Raw genomic sequence first — 26,014 nt, 5'->3', positions numbered from 1 at the left:
GTCTGTCCTAAGGGTGAAACACCTGGAGACAAAACCAGGTGTTTAAGTGTCTAGAAGCAGTGACAGAGGTCATACAGAGGTTAACTCACTGGGAGGGAAAAAAGAAAGAGACAAGATCGGATTTTGTTCGCTGGTGATGGTGAACAAGTCAGGAAGCAAGAGAAGACATGACTTAGGAAAGAAGGGAGGGGAAATGAAAACAGATTTAGATTAGGAAAGGCAGTCCCTCAAGAGAAAGCTACCACTAATCTAAGGCCTGATCTTGTGTTTTGGTCAGTGGGTTGGGTATTTTGTGGAGGTCACAGTACCATGGGAGGATATAGCAGAAATGGCCTATGAGAGGAGGTTGCTGTAGGGGTTTTGTTCTTTTCTGCTAACCAAACTGGGTATAAAGGGATTGAGCCTGAAGCAGGCAATGAAAGACATGGCTGACACTGCAGATACTTCTAGTGAATGGCTGTGGGTTAGAAGAAACTAACTTCTGATTCTTCAAACTGAAGTGTACGGTGTATTGCATGTTAAGACGAGGTAGCTAGAGAGGCTTGTTTAGTGGGTCATGGAGATGGGGTGAGAATAATAATTTATACTGTGGCTCAGGCCAGGCTGTAGTCAGTTAGCATCCTGGTGGCTGGTGATATTGGCATGAACTTGACCTGCTGTGGAAAACCTAGGTACAGGTGAAGAGGGACAGGTTCTGGGACACTAGAACACACTGTTGACACACTGTGTTGTGGACCAAACTAAAAACTCTGGTTACCTGTTGACCCCATGGACTTGCCTGCACTCTCACTCTTAAACACAAATTAATTCAACACTATGTTACTTCAGACAATTTACAGACACTTTAAATTATATAATTTAAAGTGTCTCTATGTTATAATGTGCAATATTTAGAGTGATCTATTAGCAGAAATGTAATATAGTGTTATAAATATGTTGACAATGTGTAATTACCAGAAAATACCAAGCATTTTGTTTTCTCAATCTTGGAATGAGCTTTTTAAATCTACATAGGGGGCGGGTCTCCTTTCACAGAGGCAGCCATGTTGCTCTGTCATGTTAATACAGTAGCCCAGAATGGACAAACCAAACACTGGATATAGAGAATCACATTTTGTTTTAAAGGTCACAGCCACTGTACCCTCTCTTGCACCTGGAAATGGGGGTAGGGGTGCTCAGAAGGTTGCATTCTGCATCCTCACATTTAGAGGCTGCTAACACAAAGACAAATTTTACACATTGGACCTTTAACGGGCATAATTCATTTACAGTGGTTGCTAAGTGACTATGAGTGAAATTAGTGGAAGCATACAGTGCTGATGGTTGACCAACTGCAAAGACTGGGCTCTCTGATGGAGCTGCCTGACAATCCAGCGGGGCCAATCAGTATACGTTAACCTGAACAAATACAACGTAGATATGAGGCTGGGTATGCAACCAAGTATTTAGTCTTTCCTCGGGTCAGGGAATGAACAGACTATCATCATATCCTGGGGGTGTAGCTGCATATTGACAGGAGATAAGCTACTTGCCCTGAGACCATCTATCTAGGCTCATGGGAGGCTTACATACCTGGAACACTGAACTGACGCACGTAAGTAGCTCGGGTCTTGTCGTAGACACGGCTCAGACTACAACCTTTCAGCACACTCCACGGCGTTGTGCTGGCGCGGCTGTCTCTCTCCTCGGCAGTATCGTAGACCTCTACATGGGGAGGACGCTCAGTTAGGTTTTTGCTGTAATGGCTCAAACCATACTGAGCAATCTGGATGGCGTAGAAGTAGCCCTGAGGGGCCCACTGAGTGCACACAGGCACACCTGAGGGAAAGAGGGAGGTGAGGACAATGATAAGTAAATTTAGAACATTACAACTTTACATATTGCAATCTTATATTTCTGCAAGTCGCCTTTTTTGGGTCATATTTACAATGTACTGGAAAGCTTACATCCTCCTTACATTCTCAGCTGGTTTGTGTGAAGGTTTTAAATAAAGTCTTTTCTGTCTATTTCAAGCAAATTGTTCCTTCATATATTTCAGGTGTCTTAGGTTTTTTAGCTTGAGGACAGAATAGATCTGTTCATCAATGTGATCATATAACCAGAACTGATACAACATTAATTAAATGCTAAACATACAAATAGTAAAACTTTGCAGTAATTAGATGAGTTGAGCTATGGGAACAATATGGATTCAAATCTGGGCCTATTTTATAAACAGACACAGAAAATATCTGAAAATGGTCACTGCAAAAAAGAAGCAGAAAAAGCTTTGAAAAACTCCACCACCTACGGTAAATGATTGGACAGCATGGGGAAATTTAAGCTTTGCTGGAGGCGAGCTTCCCTGCTCACACAGCCAGAAATAGCTCAGACAGAATCACTGTGATTAACAGATAGTTCACTTAAAGACCTGGTGACAGAAAGAACACATGTGCAACCCAAACCCCATCTTTCTAAGAAGAGGAACATAATAGACTCAGATCAGCACTGGATGATAATGTGCCTCCTCCTTTCAAACTAATCAACTGCATACACAGCTGATCACTTGTGTTATACTTTCCTTTTCCATTTGTGCCTTTCACTGAAAAGGACACGCCCTGAACAAAAGTCTCTATTTTATTATTTGCTGTTCTCCAGTGTACAGCTTTGGATGTTTGAACCAGACTCAGTGAGTGACATAACACAAAAAGAAAGCTAATCTTTCTTGTTAGGAGCTTGAGTGAGTGGCTTTAGATTCTCGCTCATGTGTATATAGATTTAAAATGAACTGATGGAGATGATGAAGCTTTTCTTTTTTCAAAGTTTCCTCTGGTGAAGAGGTCTTACAACTACATACAACAGTAATAAACTATTTATATACAGTAGCATGTCACTCAAAGAAAAAGGTTGACAGTTTGAACAAGTTAAAATCACAATGACCTGAAATGAATAGCAAGGTAAGTTATAAATGATGCCATGGTTATTTTAGTTTATATATTATATGTCCATCCATCCATTATCTATACCCACTTATTTCAAATTAGGGTCACAGGGATCTAGTATTCCTAAATCTTACTATTTTGCTAATTTGGAACAATGAACCGTTAACCTTCACTCTTTCCATTTTTAAAATATGAGGTCACTTTTTGTCTGTCAGCAAAGAGCTTTAACCAAAACCTTACAACCACCTTTACTCTGCCCTCTGCACAGGGCTCCAACACAACCTCTGCAGCAGGAGTTGATGTAGTGACAAGGGCATGATCCCATCTTTAAGTCCTGGTAATTTGTATTCCGTAGCATGGCCAACCATATCTGGAAGCACTATCACAAAGGACTAAACTCAGGTACATGAAGTAGTAGATGGGTGATCTCTATATCTGAACAAACTGATTCCACCTGTTCTCTGGCGAAGTGCTGACTAGGTTATAGCCGATTAAATGCAGACTGGCAATCACACTTCAAAGATGTCATCAAAAATTTGGCACATTTTCCAGCTGCTCCCTGCAGGGTTTCCAATGCGGAGAGCCTATCTAGACAGCGCACTCGCACAGATTAAATACAATCCACAAACATTTTCCTGTGTTTGTATTGATTTTTCTCCTTTGAAAAGGTAAAGTGACATACAGATGGCTATCATCAAGTTATGTGAGCAGTCCCTTCTGCCTGTACTTTCATCAGGCCAAGCAGAGGTTAAGTTGTATCAGTCAATTACATGATTTCATCCATGGATGCTTAACCACTGCATGTGTTACATGAATGAATGGCCCAGAATCAAAGAATTTTTTCTTGTTCCTAATTTTTACTTTATCTATGTTACTTTAAAACAGACACAATGCTCAAATGAGTGCTCAGATAATTTAACAGTTAAAATTAACTAATGGTTTGTCATTAATATATGACAAATACACGGACCAATGCCACATACCAAAATTTAAGCAGAAGTTGTCGCAAACATCTCCTGACTGAGAATTAATACGTTCGATTAATTTGTTCATAAAAAAGCACAAATAGAAATGTACACACATTCACGCTCATACATCCACAAACACACATACTTCCAATCCCTTGCCAGACTTTTCTTCATGCCTGTCTTGTTACTGTCTTCTCCCTTGACAACTTAAGTGAAATGCCTGTCAACATCCTAACACTGTGCTACTCACTGCATAACACTGAAGTAATCCATGTGGAATTGGCTGTTAAGCCTGCACAGATTTTTATTACTTAAGAGACCAGCCTTTTTAAGAAATCTGAAAAATTAGGTCTTCTACCAATGACATTAGTTTCCAAGCCTACTGGAGTTAATATAGCAACAAGAGTGCTACACCATGATGTTGTTATGCAATATTTTTCCTCCTCTTTTGAAACCTTAAACCTTTGTTTTCCACTTCTAGCAGGTCAGCAAAACTTTGACATCTGGTTGGAGGAAACCGTAACATCGAATTAAGATATCTGTTCAATAGTAAGACTGAACCAAATGTCTGCACTGTCATGTGGAAATGCACTTTGCTGTTCAGAGACAATTAAAGCCCCACTTAGTATTGTTAGCAGTTTTTAGCTAGATTAATAGCTTTTGAACAAAGAAGTTCAGACAGTCTCAGTGTGAAGAACCAAAGTAAAGTTGAAAATTCAGCATATTTTAGTTAAAGGTCCAGATGTTTTCCTCAGATCAGTTCAGATCTTTATAGTCCCTTGAGGGTAAAATTGACGATGGACAGGAAAACATAAACACAAGAGACCCAAATGCACAGTTGTTAGTATCCAATATGGTGCATCTATAGCTGTTAGTGCTGCTAAGCATTACGGTCAGAGCTTAGTGCGGGTTGAGCATAAAATGCTACTGATCAGATAATAGATAGATAGATAGAGGTTGAGTAGGAGGTTTTCTTGAAATTGATGGCTGGACCTTTCATTTTATTGACATTTAACTTTAGAAAGTGGTTGGCAGAGTTTGTGGGGCCTAAACCTTAGCTACAAGGCAGTCTAACGGCTTTTAAAAAATCTTTCTGCCTCTAGTGATCAAAACAGATTAATGCAGCTTTATTTGCATTATGACTTTATGTTTCTGCTGGTTACATCTTGAAACACTTTGGGGGAATTATACTGTGTGTATTTGGCTGAATATTACACTTTCTGCAACGTTATGTTTCACAGAGCACATGAATTTGACACTTAAACAGCATCAGCTGTAACTCAGACGTACTGTTTAATGAATCTAATGTAATTAGACACAAAATGCATATAACATGTACATTTACAGTAGGTGCAGGCCTACTGGAAAACAGCAGAGTTGAAAAGAGTAAGCCCTGCACACTACAGGCCTCATCACTACAAAGTGCTTTATCTCTCTTAGACAGCAGGTTGAGTATACACAGGTGTTTGGGAGATCCAGCATTATGCATGTGTTTGCACCAAGAGTGCATACATTTGATCAAGCACAAGGTTATAAGACATGTTTTTGTACTGTGCTTGATGGTTTGTCTGCAGTAGAAACGGGAGCGCAGACAAAGATAGTCGATGAAAAAGTGACAGAAAAAAATGAGGCAGATGTGAGTTAAGAGGGTGGTGTTAGAGAGGATTAGTTATTTCCACAAACAATAGTGCCCTGGCTGCTGGAGCTTCATTTTTCTCAACTTCTGCTCTTTGTCTCACAGAGGTTCTGCTGCAGCAATGAAAAGTAAGACCTCAGTTTCTAAGTCTCTACAGCAAAACCATAAGCTCTACAGAGGTGTGTATGGTACTGCAATATAAGTGCAGCATTTTCACGACCGTGTTAAATAATAAAAAAAACAGAGCATTCAAAGACTGAGTAAATTTAAGGATAATTTGCCTGAAACTCCCTCAGTCTAAAGCTTTCAGCCCATTAGTATAGAGACAGAGTTGACTGCTTGAGCTTGAGGTGTTTAATTCAATACAGAGACAAGCTACATACTGACTATAGCAGAGGCTAGAGTGATGTAAAGGACTCATTTGTACATGCATACTACTGAGGGTCCTGTTAAATAACCTTTCCATGGGTAGCAGGTTGCACTGGGAAGGAAATGCTCCCATGACCTTGTTTAGGCCCTGTGGTCCCTCTGACTGTGACAGGCTAATTAATGAACTTCTATTTTCACCTTCGAAATGTGGTAAGTTGTGAGGTGTGCAAGTCTGCGGATGTGAAGTTCTAAATAGCAAAGAGCCTTTGGCTTAATTAATGAACCTTGCAAAATTGTGTGTGCGCAGGTCTGGGTTAGGGAACATAGATGTGTTTCTCCTCAGTTTTGTATTAAATAAGAGCAGTCTGCAAGAAATGGGGGGGGGGGGATAACTTGGCTCCCTCCTGCCCAGTCCAGAGGTACTAACAGATTTGACCATAATACTGTCTGACCCATTTTCCAATATGTGTGTTCTCTCCCATCCACATGTTGTAGTGGGCCACATTTATTAATAAAGGTAGCATAATTTGTTTAGATAGAAACAAGCATCTGAACAGAAGTAAACTATAAAAACAAAACAATGGAATTTATTGACAAATCAAGCAAACTCAGCTGAACTAGGTGACTAAATGCATCTCCAGGCCTTCTTACTGCACGGCTTCTGAAAGAGTCAATGACTAAAGGACACACACTTCACACTTGTGGCATATTTTACTATAAAGAAAACAACTATGTATGAACCTGTTTGTGTGATCAACAGAAAAGCAAAATGCCAATGTGGAAAATTTCACAATTCATCTTTGCAAAAAATACCTATTTACTGTTGGCAAATGGTTCTTACAGACACTGGCTATCATTACTCAGAAAGCAAACCTCTGATATAGTCACTATGCCGGTGAATATATCATCATTTATTACATTCCCCCACCAAAACATAAGTTTGCTTCTTGAGGGGAAACCGATTCAGGACTGTGAATAACAACAAATGACTCCCCTTCTGCCTCTGTCATTTTCACTGATAACACTGATATGTTTGCATTAGTAAGGAAAGCTTTTGGGAGACAACCACTATATTTTGAAAGATAGTGACAATAGTTTCTCTCACTGGTGGCTTTAGCTATTTATTGTAACAAAGAAAGGATAATGAATACTGTATCTATTTTGTAATTTCAGTAAAGTACATGAGGCCATTTCTTCTTCAGCCAGGCATGGAACTATTTTAATGACAATGTGGTTTGAACTAATAGCTCTTTAAAATTAGCTATTGATCCTTTCTGGCAATTATTTTAAAAGGAGTCTTGTGCAAAAAAAAACAACTTTAGGGAAGGACACAAGTGTGAAGAAAGGAGGAGGGATATACACAAACATACAGCTAAGCTATCTCTACAAAGAGAAATAGTTTAAGTGAAGAAAAGATATAGTTTAAATTGACACAAATCAGTGTTTAGGAATTGCTTTTGGGAATTGGCAACAGAGACTAATGAGGTGCTTTTGAAATCTCATCTACCTTGTTAATTAATTCTGGATTCACTTATAGATTAGAGAAAGAATTCACAATTTATCACTTAACTGAACTAGACCTCATTTACTAAACTGCATATTTCTCAGTGACATAGGAGTCACTACACTTACTACACACACCTGACAGTACTTATGAAAAGCCTGAATTCAGAAGCACAAAGACTTCTGCATTTGTTTCTCCAGTATTTAAAGCAACAGCATAAGTTAGGACTTCTTAAAAATATTAGAAATAAATATTATATACCTTCATATGCATATTATATACCTTCATATGCATAATGACTCGATTTTGTGTACCTCAAACTGTAGCATCTGACATAGGCATGTATTCTCAAACAATATTGTGATGAAGATGAAAAAGTTTTACCTTCCACTCCACTTATGCACTTGACACGGTCACGGGCCTCCACATTGTATCCCTCAAATGACATGAAGACTCCATCAGGGTGGTAGGGCTCACGCTGTGTGTAAACTTTTGAATAGCTGTGCTGGAACTCGAATCGATCGTAGCCGTCGTACTGCACTACTTTGCCATAGACCTCAAAGTATTTTTCCATCCAACTGAAGGGCAGGTAGATCTCTCCGCCTTCACGCCGCCCTTTGATAGTAGATTCATCATTGATCAGGCAGTCGATTTCTTCGTACTTGAGCCCACCAACAACAGGCGGGGGTTCTGGGGGCTGTGGAGGGTGCTGCTGGCTGCTGATGCTAGCATCCCCCACCTTAGGACTTGGAGCCACCAAGGCGGCGCGGGGCAGGAAGCGAAGGGAGGTGTCGCTTGAGCAGCGGTTCCATAGCAACACAGTGATGAACGTGAAGAGGGCGCAGATAATGATCAGGGTCTTGTAGTTCACCCGAGCAGCCAGGCAACGCATGGTCACAACTCGCCTGCATGACACAAACACAAGGGACACATTGGAAACATGTATTATTGACAGTTTGTTAGTCCTACTACACGTCATCTGGTACTGGCTTGTAAATAAATGTCTTCCTTCCTACTGCACTATAGCAAAATAAAGCTACAGCCATATTTTGTAGACCAATCCAACAATACTGACTCATTACTATGCCATGGAATCATTAGTATTAAAGAACAAAAAATGAAGTAAAAAGGTACATGAAATATACTGCCTTAAAGAGAGTGTAAAAAGAAATATATCCACTAAGTAGACTACAGGACATCTCCCAACAAGTTTAGATGCACTCTGGTAATTTGGTTACTATAAAATCTTTACAGTGCAGCAGGTCAGATTTCTCCACTTTACCCAATAAGAAGCCATGGTCTTAAGAGATACTTTTTTGTGAAAGCACGACCAGGCTCCGTATTCATGTCTTTTCAGCATGAACGTGTCTATATTATATAAAAACGCTCCAGTGTTTCCAGGAGTATTCCAGGAAAACTGAAAACTGACTTACATATACATGACCAGGACATCAGCTGGCTCAAAGAGAAGCTTCGAGAAATCTCTGGACCTCTATACCAATTACTAGATTAAACAATGTTTAAAAAAACTCAGTCCAAGTGTAACTCCATGACTTATGAACATTCACATGCATTGGGTGACAAATCATCTCTGTTATTTTTACACTTAGCTTCATTTTTATAGTCTGTTGATTTATATTAGTAGCGGTCATTCCAAATAGCATTTGTGAAAAATGCTTGTTTTCTAGTTTTCTTTAAAGCACATAAATTATCATGTTGTATTTATTTGGTATTTATTTGTTTATATTAACAGCAAATAAGCCAATTTTCCAATATGTTGAACCATTCTTTTAAACAAATATTCTGCAATTTAAACCAAATCTTCCTGATGCTGGTTCCCCTTTTAATTTTAGAGCACTGCTTGTAGTGACATGTTTTTATCTGACCTGCTCTGCCAGTATTGGTGCTTCAGGCCACTGAGATCTTCTGTCCAATAATCCTTTCAGAAGTTTCACTCTTAAATTGACATTCGTAACTCCAGCCTCCTCCAGTTCTACTTTATACATTTATTTATATATTATAATTATTTCACTGTACTTTGTTCAGTGTTTGATTTACCTTGATGACAGCTCTGTATTTAACAAGTTTGACAGTAACAACCAAATGTTATGGTTTTATTCATTTGCTAACCAGCCCATTTAGTTGAGGTCTCATATAATGCACAAAACGAATCAGACATACTAGGGGACCAGTCAGTTTGGACTTTTCATGTCCTCTGTGTATCTGTGGCATCAATGAAATCAATGCACAAACTGAGGTCTCCTCTTTCACCCTAATTACAGGTTACCGCTCAGTGTTTACAATTGTGGTGACGACAGAGTCATGTGCAGGAGGAAGGGATGAAAATCATTACTCTCCAAGCTCATTTCAAAATCTCCACCTAAACTAGCCACAAATAAAGGTCAGGTCAATTAACATGCATTAATTGAACAACAGTAATCTGCTACAACATTGCAGTGTCACATTATAGGGGCAGCAGCTGATTGTCTTAGATGGCTCTTAATAAATAGGAAAGTGAACTTCCAGAAAGCAAATGTTAATGGGGTGCAAGTTGTAGAAGATGAAGAATAGGTTCCCTCGAAATTAAGGCTTAGTAGTAAAACAGTTAAAGCCAAATGTTAAATTGCTGGTGGAAAAAAAGGGTTGAGATGTATAGACTAAAAACAGGCACAAGACAACACAACTGATTCATTTTCATTCCACACCAAAGGTAGAAAAAACTTTTTCCCCTTCTTTAAAAAGTCTAGGTAAAACTTTTTCTTGTTTTGTTTTCTTCCTCTTTGGGGAAACAAAGGCTTTGGTGTTTCTGTGCCTGATAAATTATTGCCTCACATAAAAACTATCATTGATATTAAGAGAAATGCCAGCCTGGTGCAGTGATGAAAGACTGGACCGACAGGAGCTTTGACAATGCTGAGAATGTGAGGCGGAGGGCCCGGGGACTGCACCCTGAAAGATAAGTAGGACCAGCCCTGCCGGGGACCCGACTATAAATAATTGGCTCTTTTTATAGTGATTCGTTGCCAGTGCTGAGCTCAGGCTCAAGGCGGATAGACATGGGCTTAAACACAACAGCTTGGACAGTATCCCAATTCGACGCACTGCCAAGGAGACATTGTGTCTAAAGCCAGGCCTCATAATTTACACCGTGACGTCAGAATGTGCCCATTGTACTGGAAGAGGAGTTAATGTCAACAGGCAAGCAAATCAGAAAATGAAGTAGGTTTACGGATCAGAAATCATGAATGCACTGATTCAGGTGTTGTCACACTCAACCACACAAATAAGAATTTGTCAATTTGCTGTGTGGATGAAAATATATCTAGAGGCGAGAAACAGAATTCAGAAAATACAACCATGTAGACCAACTGTCCAGTGTGAGTAAAGTATAAATTTGCTACTAGCTGCAGCAATCATAATTTTCCAGAGTTGTAAAATGTCTGAATATTACATTGTGTGGTGTTTAGACAAGCTGTTTGTCAAACTGGACTTCCTAGGACTAAAAATAGCCACTAGTACAGGCCCCTATATTGTTTTATCCACACAAAGAGTAATAAAACAAACTAAGTCAACACAAATAATCCAGCTCAACACTAGAAATTAATATCCTCTGGACGGTCTTGCCACAAATGAAGATGTAAATCATCTGCCGCTATTCACAAGTTAAATGGAAAACAAGCACTGACCAATTTACACAGTGAGCAACTAGAATATCTGTGATGTATTAGCCAGTTTTAGTTTTAGTTACCTAAACGTCATCAGACGTTAACTATGGAGAAGAAGATGATAAGAAGAAGCTTTTGAGTCAACGGTGATAAACATCGTTTTGATTTTGCAGTTTAGGAATAAGACTTGTCTATATGATTAACACAGATCTTTGTGTAATCCACTGTTGATGTGGATATAATCCCTCTGGTGATAACATTGTTTTGACCTGAAAGGAAAACTACACTGACATGAAAAATATTTAAAAAAAAAAAAAGACAGATGCAACTGGACAGGAGGTGAAAGACATTCCTGCTGGAGGATAAAAGTCTTCCTGCTTGACAGATTAAGGCAGAACACACTAGAAAACAAAAGCAGCTTTTCAGCTTATATGCTCCCAGTGTCCCGCCACAGGAAACTGAAACGTGCCTGAAATAGCAGGCAGTGACTTTTATATTTTTATGTGATAGCATTATTGCCTATGAACACCTGAATGATCAAACCTATGCTACAGATATAACGTAGAGAGAGAAATGTATCATTGTGTGTTTTTGTCCATGCAGACACTTATTTCCCTTATAGTTTTCTAAAGCACAACAACAAAAACCTGTAGTTTTTGAAAGGAAGGTGGGCTGAGGGTCATTATGCTCTACCTTATGGTCTATGCTCTAACTGGTTTTCTGACTACATGCTGACAATAACAATATATATGGAGGATGGTTTGTATACGAATATTGAAATTTCAAATCCAGCTTGTCACAGGTGCTGCTCTTGATATAAAGCAACTAAAAAAAAGAGTTTTCTTTTCACTCAAGATCAGCAAGCAGAAGGTGTGCCACTTAATAATTTAAACTCTGTAGAAACAACAGATCAATTAACAATTACTACAAGACGAACACAAGCCTAGTACTCGCTAAGATGCTATTTAAAGGGAAATTGTTGGAGCATGGGAAAAAAAGAAAAACAAAAAAACTATTCTCATATTAAACAACTAATGAACAAGATATTTGCACGGCTGATTGGGATTTTGCTTATTTACAAGCATGTCGCACACTTACAGGCTGTGTTTTGTTTCGCTTAATACAAAGAAAGGGGGTGAGGGAATAAGCAGCAGTAATTTATTTTAAAGCAACTTTATTTTATAAACATAATATGCCTCAATTTAAGCACCGTAGATATTTGGAAACAAAACGATGAATTGATCAATATACTGACCAGTATCTACCATTTCATTTTTATGCCAACAACAAATATTTGCGGGCATAAGTACATTTTTTAAAAAAGGTCCACTTTAAATGTGCTAACAATGACAAACTGATGACAAGTCACATCTGACTCTATGGCATTTGACTGACAGCTCCTGCAAGATGTTGACAGTTCTGCTCCACAGACTGACAGGACAAGTAACTTCACTGTCCTGATACCCTGAGGTCCCGTGTGCTTAAGGGTGAAATAATACACAACTTTTTTTTTTTTGATTGAGAGCATGTGTCTTTAACCTGTGGTGGGACTGAAACATACTGTATGAGGGATCTCTGCATGCCCTATCTTACAAAAACCTTCCATGATGCAGCTAGGAAAATTGTAGCAGTCACCTACTATTATGAATGTCAATTTAAGCACAGCATTAAAAATAAGTGTGACCTTGTTAAATGCATCTTCAAGTCAAAACAGAAGCCTAGTGTACACTTTGGGTGCAGGACATTGTAGTCCTAACTAAATGTGTGAGATTTTCACTGCACTCCTCTATGGGAGAGACAAGCTAGGGGTTTGAGACTGCCTGTAAATGATGAGCTTATGTCAAAGCTGTGAGACATGTTAGCTGTGGAGATAGGATGGTTTGTGTGGGTCTGTGTGTACACATATGTATCGTGGGTGTCTGTTGTGGTTCTCAGCCTGATTATGATCCTGTGTAGGCACTGGGGTGAAGCAAAATGAAAACAACAACAATATGTGAGTAGAGTTTACTATCAATCTCTTTCACCAACTCTTGCAGCACTCAGATTAATTAGACACAATGTTACTGCAAGAAACTATTGAACGTGTTGGTCAATAACATAAACTGACCTGTCACAAAATTAGGTTAACATTGAATACAACACACGGGAATACAACTATTTTTATAGGACCTTAAACTATAAAGTTAAGTAAAAAATATCAGTCAGAAAGTTCAGGTCAGTCAGAGACTTTAAAACATTTTTCAAGCTGTAGCTGAATATTTAAAGAGGTGGAACTCTGAAGTTGGATTTATACTGTGTTAAGGATTATGCTGTACCCACAGCACATATGTGCATAAGCTCCAAGGTTACGCTGTAGGCTATGCCATAGCTGATGTCCAATTTCTCAAATACATAACTAAAGATACCAGCAAGAACTGTGATTGCTGTGTGTGTGTTTTTTCCCCGACATATTTTTGATGCTTGTGGAGTTTACTGAAGGTGACGGAAGTTAAAGAAAAACTCCCAGTAGGTTTTTCCTTGCCAGGATGAAGTAGATAACACTGCAGACCTTCTGCCCACTATGACTGCTGCTCTGTATAAATGAAGAAATGCAAACACAGCGATTGCATGGTGGTAGCTCTTATTCACTAAGACGACACAGCACAATAACCTGGATGTAACTCCACTTCTATAAATCTGTAGCTCACCACCGCTCTGTATCACTCAGCAAACAAATGAATGTAAACACAGTTACAGCAGAAAATCTAAAGCATGACACTACCTTGTATCGTGTAGGTGATTTCAGCAGGTGAAATCTGACTTAACAGTCAAAACCTGTGCTGTAGGTACCTACAGGGGGAGTGTCATTAACCCCTATCTAGAATTACAGCTAAGTAAATGGTAACATGGCAGTAAGTCAAGTTAGTAAGGAAAAAGCAGGTCAGTTTAGTTGGGGCTGTGTCTTCAGAAAGCACACTTAGTTACTTTTAATTTAAGGTAATGATTCATATTTTATAAATGCCTGTTTCAGCCTGGCCACTGTCTGCAGGCTTTCTCTGCCTCTCAATGACTGCAGATGTCACCACAGAACTGCTGTCACAGCAAGCAGTGTGGTTTGCATATTCATGGGATAGTACTGAGAAATCACTGCAAGCAAAACGTCTGGTCACACGGTCACTAAATGCAGGGTCTAGTATGTAGGATCCTTTAAGTTTTTAAAAGGGTCTTAAGAGTCACCAAATATCACCAAATTACCGAAGCTGCAAATACAGACCTGGCAACCTTGATGAAGGTCTGAATTCCACTTACCCAACATACTAGGCAATAGTCTAAAAATACTGTTTTCCTTTTCAATTATGTAGCCTGATTACTCATGTCAGTAGCTAGTAGTAATGCAGACTATATGGAGGGAAAGTCTAGAGATGGGGAGGTGCAGCCATCTCTCCCAGTAAGTCTCAAAGAATCTGTGCAGCCAGGGGCACCATGATGTTCGTAGGATCAGTTATGGGTTCAGAGTACTTATTAATATTATGAATAGTATGAAAAGAGACATTTAACTATCTGCAAAACACAGACAACATAATTAATTCAACTTAAATGACTGGTGAACAAGCACACTAGGGTGAAAATGTGTGCAAACCTTTTGCTAATATTATCTTAACTAAATTTAAAATCTCAATTTACAATCTTAACTTTCAACCCTGTATGACTCTATGAAAATCTACTCAGATTAACCTTCTGTCATTTGAATAATTAAACTGTGACATTTCAGGTGAGATGTGATTCATGTGGTCACTGTCAAACTACTCAGCACTAACAGCTTGGTGCTACCTCAGGCCTGTTCACAGGATGTGGCCACCTTTCTTCTCGAGTTGCTTAAGAATGGCAGATACTCAGCTAGCAAAGCACAAACCTCACAGTCCAACGTGTAAGCTTGCGTCACTGCTCAACAATAGAGCTTTGCTTAGAGGCAGCCGAGAAGCAAGTAAACTGCTTTGAAGTTAATGCGCCTGTGTGTTTTATCTCTAGTTGGAGGATTAAGCAGGTCATTACCGAAAAACTTATAACTGAGGCCTTCTGAGGGATTAAACAAACTCTTAATCAAGGGGTCGGTGATGAGAGAAAAATATATGCATCATGGATCTTTTTAGAGGTAGGCTATGCCAGCTGCTGGTACTATAACAGAAACAAATGTGGATCTAGGGAGCAGCGTGGCAAAGGATGCTAAAGGCTAAGAAAGAAAAAACAATGTAAAATCTAAGACCTAAAAGGTAGGATTTAGTACACACAAGATTACAACAAGACTCTGGACTTTACACCATCTGGCAGTTGTAGGAAAAGTGGCACTGTATATCAATTGCGGCTTTTGGCTTTAACAGTGTCAGCTTGCCAACTGCTGTCCCTAGACTGAAACAATAAACTGCATTCCAATTAGTTTATGCATAAAATGTTTTTAAGTAACAATCAGAGCAATCAGTATGTAGAAAACTGCATTTTGCCAAGTGCATGACAGTTGGTTTGCTGAAGTTAATGAGCTGAGCTAAGCAATTTATTGACTACTTACTATTTTATATTTAAAGTAATATTTTGTGATCAATATCAATTTTCATCACAGTACTTTTCCAAATGAATGCAATTATCTACTATCCACATCTATGAAAGCCTGTATTTATTGTTTTTAGGCTGGCTTTTAATATGTAAGACAAAGGCCAACTCAGGGTTTTCCATAAAGATGGACATTTTATCATCTGCCCAAGTCTGCTGACTGATCTGATCTCCCTGTGTAGGGAAAAATTTCATGCTGTCAACTTACAAAAGAATCGGCTGAGCATTAAGCTGACAAGAAAAGTAGACACTCACTTTGAGTACTCTATATCTGCACTATTTTTTCCTACATTCTTGGGTCTATTCTTGTTAAGTAGTTGCAGTTTTCTTTTCCCACTTTTTCATACTACAAATCAAGTTATGTGATTAATTCAAATGTTAACATCAGATGTCCTGAAACATATGTCAACATATGTTCATGACAAAATCATTACATCTGAATATATTCACCAACAAAATTAATTATTTTTCCTGCAATTATCAAAACTAAATGTACCACTTTAATAGGTTTTCCAGCATATGCTGCCAAAGAGTTAAACAAAAGCACAACTACACACTCACTCTGGTCTCCACACAACCAAAATATGGTTATGAAGAAAACATTACTATAAATCAAGTGACTACTCAGGTGATAATACAAAATACAAAAATAAATACATATCACAAACCATTTGACATAGCAGCAGCAGCAACTATCAGTTACGGTATTCAGTGGTGTGTGAGCAACCACAGATTGTAATAGTGCCGTATGGAGGTGTGTGTCAGCCCCTGAAGTCCAGCACTTTCTCTTCCATGGAGACAATTACCAATGTTATACAAGCTAATGAATCCAGGGCTACTTCAAAGAGCACCGTTTTATGCTATGACAAATGATTCAGTGATGACAAGAGGAAGAATGAAGGACAGGGGAACTTTTAACAGCTAGGCTTAATCATTTCAGCATATAAGCAAGGCCAGACCATTTTTCACAGTAGATATAACAGCATGCAGAAAACTTGATTTAGAATCTTCAACTGTAAGGTTACTGATACAGACCTCTAATCCATTTACAAAGAAACGGGCAACTAGCTTGACATCCCTTCGACATTCACCACAGACTCTTGGCACAGCTGGTCCCTCTGCTTGCAGCTTCCTCAGTACCTGTATATAAAAGAAGAGGAAGTGGAATTACATTACTGCTGTAAAATATCAGAGAAGAAGGCACAGAAACATACAGTACATTCCAGCTGGTGAAGTGAATAACACTGATTATCTCATTGCAATGACACCTGTCAAGGGCTGGGATATATTAGGCACCGAGTGAACAGTCAGTTCTTGAAGTTGATGTGTTGGAAGCAGGAAAAATTGGCAGGTGTACGGATCTGAGCAACCCTGACAAGGGCCTAACTGGATGACTGAGTCAGAGCATCTCCAAAATGGCAGATCCTGTGGGGTGGTCTTGGCTGAGTTTGATGAATCACCTCTACTTTTACATGATGTGGACCGCTGGGTGGGTGTACGTTGTTTAAACGGGGAACTAAAACAAGTCCTATATATGGACGCCCCACCTTGAAACTTACAGGATCTGTTTCTAACATCTTGGTGTCGGATACCAGAAGACACTTTCAGAGGTCAGAGCTGTTTTGGCAGCATGAGGAGGACACACACAGTAAGGCAGGTGGCTCATCAGTGTATTGCCCTTTTAACTTTCAGTTGAATTGACCTCTACAGTCAAGTCTGACAAAACTACTTATTAAAGCAGCCTGAAAAACTAAAAGCCCTGATCGCTGTCTCGATTTTGTTACCCAGTCATATTTTTTGCCACCTATCAGTTTCTAATACCTGCTTACCGCTATTTCAGGGTATGACGGAGGTAAAGTTTGCAGTTTTAGGACAGGCCTATTGCAGAATACACAGTTAAAGTTAGAGAAACACACTGGACAGGTCACTGATGACAATCTCGGTTCAATAAAATCTTAACATATCGGGGTCAATAAAATCTTAACATATCTGCCAAGTTTTAAAGTAGCAGTCGTTTATCAGTTGATAGTCATGCAGAAAAATGAATTAGTCTGTGCCCTGTACATATTGGTTTAAGCGGCCTCTAGATTCTTCACATGAAATCCGTTAAATGTTTTGGCTAAATGTTTCTGGAGGTCAATTATGACTGATTGCTGATTGCTCCTGCATACTAAGCAGCTTTTCAGTATGAACTTTTGTGGGAGTTGTCATTTTTTAACTGTGGCTAATTATAACCTTAAATCAATGCTTCATAAGCTTTGGCATGGACACATTATAAATTAAGAGGAGGAAACAAGTACATATTTGTAATTGCAACCATGATGAATTTATAGGCTTTCTGACAGCAGGGTCATTAATGTACAACCAATCTATCAATGCAAATATGCAGAGAATGACATGGACACTTTATTCTGCAATTAATCTCACCAATGTATTTCTAGTCCTTATTGAAAGAGCTATTAAACTAAGGGAGGTGCTAAATTGCCACATCAAAGAGAGCATATTGATCATTTTATGAAATATGTTTGTTGACAAAGTACTTACATTAAAAATTGTAGAAAATAAACGATCTAAGCTTCTTTTTCAACTTGCACGTGCCACTGCTGTTTTACAATATCTCATATGATTATGTAATCCAAACGGAGATCAGTTAAATGAGTCTGTGCGTCATTCATACTACTGTAAATTGCTGCTTATGTCTGGTTGAACTAAAACTGTCTATTCCTTATTAACTCAAATCAACTTGTCTGCCATATATAAGTAACAATAGAAGAGGCAGAGAAACAGCAATTTAGCCTTTTTGTCTGTTCAGTTACTGCTCCCCAACTGTGTATAAAGCAGCAAAATTCCTAAAATTAATAATTTGTGGGTAGAGCTACATCATGCATACACAATCTAAAGAACTTCAGTTTTAATGAAATAGCTCTGGCATTAGATCACTTGGTGACATAAATGGCAGATGTGTGGGTTTGTGTATCTCTAACCTCAATTCATTAGAAAGATAGCTCATTGTACCGAGCCAGAGTGAAAAGGAAGTACAAATGTCAGCAGTCTTAATCAATATTCCCTGGCTACTGTATGGGTGTACTGGTGCTGTTTTGAGGCAGGTTTGCTGCAGGCAGATGGTGAAAAGTAGAAAATGAGAATAAACGTCAGCCCAGCTCATTCTTCCTGGAGCATGTCCTGCACCACTCCTGCCATCTAGGCATTTTCTAGCCAACATTTCATTCTAGATATCTGCTGTTTCTGAACATTGGGATATAGCCCTGCATTGGTTAGAGAGGCAGCTCAGTTGAAACACTACCCATCTGATGGTCAACAACATACTAATCTATACACAGTGTAATGTTCTAACCATAGAGATTAACACATATCAATGTTAAAGCAAAAGGACCATCAAACAGGTACTGTGACAGTATTGTTTTTCAATAAGCACTAAGTCACAGGGATTATAAGGATGTGCCTCTACCTTTCTCAATTATAAACTACTTCATTAACCCCGCACACAGTAATCAATATTTTAGATAATCGGCACATTTATTTTAAGCCTCAAATGGGGAAAAAGAACAAGGCAGCCTAATGTTGCCCAGTTTTTCCAGGAAATACTAAAAAGTGTCAATGAAACATATTTTGGTTTCCCACCACATTTTCTAGTAGGGTCAGCCAATCTTGTCTGAAAAAACAGAGCTCCCCCACTTTATACCAATGAAACTGTGACAGTTTTATAAACTATAACATTAAGATCATTAAGGTTCAGGAAAAGGTTACATATTTAATATGTGAGGTGGCTGTTTAAACCATTATCTAACTACAATGATAATGAGATAAACTGCAGGACACTGATTACAGACTCCACATACCAATTCAAATGGGAGACAGCTTGAGCGTAGATCAATCTTTCAATCAGTCTACAAGGATTAATTAAAAAATTAGATTTTTTTTAAAATCTATTTTTGACTGTTTTATTTTAATTATTCCTTACCTTCTAGAAGTGTTTATCCAAAAGCAGCTGTTGCAAAAAATATAAAAGCAAAAAGGAGTTGAGCTATATTTGAGGAAATGATAAATGACATATTTGACCAGAAATGACCACTTAATTCAGCCATTTTATAAACTATTTCTAAATTGCCCTGCAGCCAAACCCCCAAAAAAACATATTTGCTGATTTAAAAAAAAAAAAATCCAATTATGACAAATTGGATGGTGTGGCACTTCTCATTCAAGAAATCAGTACACTTGAAATTGAAGTATAAATTATAAAGTCGAATGGTAAAGTTATATTGCAGAAATAATCTTTTAAGGTAGTGTAGCAAAAGTTCAGAGAAGCAGCAGTCTAGCTTCTCTTCAAGGTGACTTAGCATGTAGCTCCCCAGGAGTCGCACTGCACTGACCTCATTTTCATAGCCATTACATGTTGTCTCGTTCAGACAACCTCTCTTTAGCAAGGGGTTGACACCCTGAATATGAATCATGAACATCAACTTTATGGCTCTCTCCTGAGTACACATTCTGGACATTAGGGTGAGGATATTTCTTTTATAGCGGCTTGTCTAAGAACGATATTAAGTCATTCATTATTTTAGGCACTCCTCATTTGCTGCCACCCTGACACAAGTAGTCATCTATCAGGACTTGTAGTCTGGGTAAAAAGAGATGGAGACCCATCTGTTGGGCATTGATAATACATCCATTTTCTCTGGGGAGTCAGTGTCTTGCCAAACACTGAATGATCGCACCACTGATGCCGCCATGGTACCAGTCACTGTTGACCATCTGATACCCAGACCAATAATCTAGAATTTGTAGTCGGCAGAGTAAAGAGTTCAATAAATTGAGGTTTCAGCTTGCATTGCTGGAGCAAAATGATTAAATGTGACAAATTCTTCAGGCTGCCTATAAACAATATTCATAAAAAGAAGCATTTGGAAGACACATGTCTATATGCCAAGTCAAAGTCAAAAATAATTTTTGAGTGCACTGAAATTTAGAAACAACAGGCTACACTGAAAGTTTCAATCTGGCATTAGATAGGAGAACTCTCACCCAATGTCAGCTGGGATTGGCTCCAGGCCCCCATGACCTGAAATGTACCAGCATAAGTGGTAGATGTGGAGGATGTTTTATACTAAAGATAAAATAAATACACTCTTGGAAAAGTGATTGCAACCTCTGCTCATTGCCAATTTATGTTGACCTGTCAAAAGCAATAAAATGAGATAATAAAAGATTAAATGCTTCTACATTAATAGTTAATAAAAATATGAACAGACCAAACATCAAGACAGTGCAAAAACAAAGATTCAACCAGCAAATCAGTCCCCTGACCCCCCGATCACTGCTTTATGAGCCACACAGGGTTTAATTAATGAGGACACATTAAAACTCCCAGACTTGGGGACCTAGCTAGTCACTAGTGTTTTTGCATACTCTCCCACACTATGGCCCCATGGCCACCTCTTCCACCTCTTTAAACATTACGGCAGATTTCACACTGGATTTAGTGAACAAAGAACAGTTTAGTGGGCCCACATCACGTGCTGTGAGATGCGTTGTGGCTGTCACAAATGTTCAAGAATACAGACAGTAAATTCTAATGTTATTTAGTGGTGCTGTATATGATTAGGGGCTCTACTGCTCCCTTTTTGTGCTTAAGACCAGATTAGGTAGAGCTGCTTATACAATGTCTACTTCTTTCCCATGCAGAAAATATTTTACATTTGTGAATTAAAATAAATTAAAAAATAAAACAAAAAAAATACACTAACATTTACACAAACATACATAAGCTACTTTTGTATTCAGTCATTAGATCAATGTAAAATCATGATTCAGCGTGACAGGCAACAAGAGAGAGCAGGCACAGTCAATGCAAATGCAGTACAAAACAGAGAAAGTTGAAAACTAAAGTGTCTCTGAGAGACACTCCTGCTTTGCACACCAAGTCAAAACTGATGAAAACAGGATGAGAGGATAAGGCTCAGAGTGGGAGGCAGCAAAGACAAGTTTGCATGAGGAAGCCAAGATGAAAGTAAATAAGAGTGTGGAAGTTTCTGGAAGCTGAGTAAATACCCTTGGTGCCTGTCAAGACTCTGTGGTGCTCTCTGTAATGAACTCTGCTTTCATGCTTGTAGGGAAAATCTGGCAAAGGAAAGACTATATATATATATATATATATATATATATATATATATATGTATATACACACACACACACACACACACGCACACCAGAAACACGACCTTTAATGACAGCAATAAACGAGAATTAACAAGAAATGAAGCTCACCAAGTCATGTTCAGTTTAATCTTGACTTTAAAACAGAGTAGGGCTGCAACTAACATTAACTTTCATAACCAAATAATGTGAATTTACTTTATTGCGTAATCAAATGATTGCTTTGTTTACAAAATTGGACAATTATAATTCAAAAAAGCCCAAGGTGATATCTTGAAATTGCCCGTTCAACCACAGAGTAGAACTGTATGTTTAAACACAAACACAAACTAATATTTCCTGTCTTTCTCTCCTTCAAAAGCATATTTAGTTTTCTGACAAGATGGGCACGCCTGCACTATCGAAGTACAGAAAGACAAATGACATGAGAACATGTCCTACTGGCTTCTGTGTATCTGAAGGAACAGCTCTGAACTTGTTATTAGCACAGTCACCTCAGTGTGAGCTCTGAAAAAGGAGAGGGCTGTGCCCCAGATGCCTTTCACATGAAGACAAGACTTGCATCTTCAGAACCTTGTTAGTTCTCTGAAAAGGCCACCGACTAGTTTGGAATATTAAGCAGCTCGTGCTTTTGGAAATCAAAAGGATTTTGGGAGAGAGTGGGAAGCTTCAAAAAGGCTTTGATGATATATATCGCTCCTGATATATATCTCCTGCAGATATGACGGAATGAAAAAACTAAAGATGAGGGAACAAAGGGCTTCTGAGTGAGGAGGGCAGCAGAGGTTATTCTTCTCAGAATTCTGCATATGCATATATCACTTCTCCTCAATAACAGCCTTGCTATTAAAATGTCAAGACTTCTGACTGAAAGGACAGAGAGCATAGGAGACAAAAATAGAATAAACAAAAAGAGGAAATTGGGACAGCAAAATATTTCAGGTCATCATATAAGGCACACATAAGTAAAGCAAACTCAGCTGCCTCACTTCTAGTAATGTCCAAATGCAGATTACATTTACAGCATTAGTTACATGTCTGTGCCACTCCATGTTAGAACAGCTAGCACCACTGCTTCTTGAAAAATGAAGCAGCTGTAAATAGAAAAAACCAAATGTACTGAAAGTTTGCTTCCTGATTGCCTCTGCCAGGATGGGAACAAGATATGGGGATGGAAAGACTGTTCTTTTTAATTAAGAGGAGGGGATGGAGGAACAAAGCGGGTCAGAAATCATTGCAATAATGAACTGAAGGTCATTGTCCTAATGAAATGATTAGATTCCCAGAAGTCTATGCAGTAATAATTACAGAAACAGCAAGGGCCTGCTAAAAGTCTTTCAAAGACATGAGTGCACAATGTGCATTTCTTAGTGCAACTCTTAGACAAACACGTTGATTTAATAATGGCACTTCTGTTGCAGAGAGAAAATTAACCATCACTTTGCAAAGGGATTAGATTTAGCCTGATAACATGTCTCTTGCAATACACTCTTCCTTCACTCACAAAAAAACCGTGTTGCCCTTGAGAGAGCCTTTAATCTAGTCTTCTAGTCTTTGGTTAAGATATCTCAGCCTTCCATTTTCAATTTTAGAAAAAAAAAGGCCAAGAGTCACAGCACAGCTAATCAAGAGCGAGCCTGTTGTGAGATTTAATGTGTAAAGCACATTGGCTCACCAAGCCAAAGACTCAGGAGTCAGCAAGAGTCGGCAGGCCACCCAACAACAAGGCTGAACATGTCTGGCAATAGAAAGAAGGGCTGTTCAGTAGGATAGGTAAAACCCTTGAGGCGATGTACAAAGTTTTGTTTTTCCCATAGTCTGCAGGGTTGCCTATAAGTGGCCTTTCCAAATAAATTATTATTCCAGTCAGGGCAGCTGTGTCCTGTCAATCTTCTGTTTTCTCTTTTCCCTGTAATTGCTCTTGGAAGAACCTCTTCACCCTCTGTCTGTAGCTCTTGCACCATTTCCTTTCCTTTCAGTTTACCCTTACATGAAATGCATTTCTGCATATGACTATTGATGGCAATTTTTTCCATCAGGTATTAAAGGCAGAATTAATAAATATTATACACTAATTGAGAGTGTGTGGGGGGTCTCTCGTGTTCATTTGACCTATTCAGTAGTTCATCCTATGCAGCTGTACAAAAATTCAGGTGTGCAGAGATTTTGTCTGAATGTGATCTTTTAGTTTGACAGATAACACAAAGAGGCCATACCACTTCTCGACACAAGAGCTAGTAGCTTGTAATTCAGTTTGTAACCAGAACGTCCATGTGGCTTGGCCGTAACACCTCTGTCGTGGTCCAAATATCCACTGGAAGCATTTCAAATAGAGCTTGTGAAGACGTGTCTTCCTCTATCTCTCGCACTATGTGCCATAACTTCAGTTTTGTAATGAGGCACTCTTTCTTGAAAACTGTGTGTGCATGCAAAGTCTAAAGTATGTGTAAGATGCACACATTATCAATGTACACATGGTGAATACTAGTTCACTTTTTAACTTCATTCTTCAATACAGAAACAAAGAGCGTACCCCTGCCTTTCACCCAAAGAGACCTGGGGTAGGCTCCAGCAGATCCCTGTGACCCTAAACAGGAATGGGTCTATAGATAATGAATGAATGATATATATCTATCTTTATAACTGTCATTGATTTGCACAGCCCTACCTCTCATGCAGGAATAAATGATTGTGAACAGCTTATATTGTTTCCTACCTCTGTAAACAAAGCCCTATTGTAACAAAGCCCATGCAATGTAGGTGAAATTTAAAACCTTTTAAATCTCTTTTAAGGTGAATCTAGTTGTGTTTCCCTGATCAACTGAAGCATACTGAAAAATCTGCCTGAACAAAGGAAATTTTCCACCTTAACACTCACCCAAACCTAATCTTCTCTACCAGGCCCCAGCCAGAGCAGCAATCATGTGAGAGGTACAAGTTGAATAAAGCTTCGATAACTTCAAAAACTGAATGTTTGAAACTGCTGCCCTACTGCACTGTCATGTTGTAAATGCCATTCTAATTTATACGATACGATATATACGATAATATTTCAACAACGTTGTGAGAAATCTACCTGTTAACTCAAACTTAAATCCTCTTTGGCCTGCCAGTTTGCCTTTGAGAAGCTCATTAGCAGAGACACTGCTGAAAGCAGAAAAATGTCGTGCTCATTTGTAGGTGGCAAAGCAATGGAGCAATGGAAAGTAAATTAGCAAGACCACAGCTAATGCACTATGGCAGAGAAATAAATATATAAACTCTAGACATTATACAGACACCAGATAATTAGATGAAAAAAGATTAAATAGCCATGGCTGCTTTGGTGATTCAAGACAATGTCAAAAACTGCTAATTAGCTATAATACCCAATTAACCGTTCTTCAAGGCAGTGATTTTTAGCTCAAATGTGACTGATGTTAAAGAGTTAAATTGATGAGAGGAAGGCGTTATCTCTAATAGGCCTTTTTCACAGCAGACATTTTGAGTTATCACAGTAGAAAAAAAACACGTATAATTAACACAATTAACAATATCTGAATTCCATTTAGATCCTTCAGTGTGAAGGTTGTGGTTTTGAAAATGCTGGCATAAATGAAGAGAACTAGAAACAAACGCTGATTAAGCAGGTTCACTGGCTGCAGCAAAACACTGCTGGGACATCCTCCTAGCTTAGTATGTCCAGCCAATCCAATAAAGACTTAACAGGTCTCTGGGGCCAAGGTCACGCCTCCTACCTCAAAAGAAGGAAAACTTCATTTGCAAGCCTAATCAAGTGTGAATGTCACAGAGGCATAGCAAAGGGAGCGTCAAAGAAGGGTAATTTTGTTCAGAGAAGAGGAGAGAGTTTCAGAGTCTCCCAGTTTTGCAATATTGAAGGGCGATGAGTTGTAAAGATGGCTATTAAAACAATTAACAAAGACATCCTTTATCCACATTGGGTTGTTAAAGTGGATGGCTCTTATGAGAGTAAATGGAAAATGGCAGCCCAGGGACATTTCACTTCACAAGTTTCATGCACTGAGACCTTCAATGATCAAACTAAATGGAAAAGGAACTCCTTCATAAATATGATATGATTTATATATTTATTAACTTATTCTTATGCCCGACAATTTTCAGTCTTCGAAAAAGTACCAAATAAATAAAAGTACAGTGCTACACACACACTTGCTTGGCAGCAGAACCTAAAA

At 38.6% G+C, this 26,014-nt stretch overlaps 1 protein-coding gene across 2 annotated transcripts in view; it reads right to left on the bottom strand.

The window, feature by feature from the left end:
- glceb (glucuronic acid epimerase b) overlaps positions 1-26,014 on the bottom strand; it is a 44,777-nt gene that overhangs the window by 8,800 nt on the left and 9,963 nt on the right. The window contains exons 2-5 of one of the 2 annotated variants that reach the window (XM_026319940.1): positions 16,683-16,787; positions 9,686-9,778; positions 7,783-8,303; positions 1,573-1,818 (exon numbers count right to left, since the gene is read on the bottom strand). In XM_026319940.1, coding sequence (XP_026175725.1) covers positions 1,573-1,818; positions 7,783-8,290 — 754 coding nt within the window. In that variant the 5' untranslated portion in view covers positions 8,291-8,303; positions 9,686-9,778; positions 16,683-16,787. The remainder of the gene's footprint in view (positions 1-1,572; positions 1,819-7,782; positions 8,304-9,685; positions 9,779-16,682; positions 16,788-26,014) is intronic. The other variant, XM_026319939.1, reaches the window with a different exon arrangement.

This window comes from Mastacembelus armatus, chromosome 3, assembly GCF_900324485.2.
Source record: "Mastacembelus armatus chromosome 3, fMasArm1.2, whole genome shotgun sequence".
NCBI lineage: Eukaryota > Metazoa > Chordata > Actinopteri > Synbranchiformes > Mastacembelidae > Mastacembelus > Mastacembelus armatus.
The sequence above is the reverse complement of the archived record's forward strand: the minus strand, read 5'-3'. Positions and strand labels throughout refer to the sequence as shown.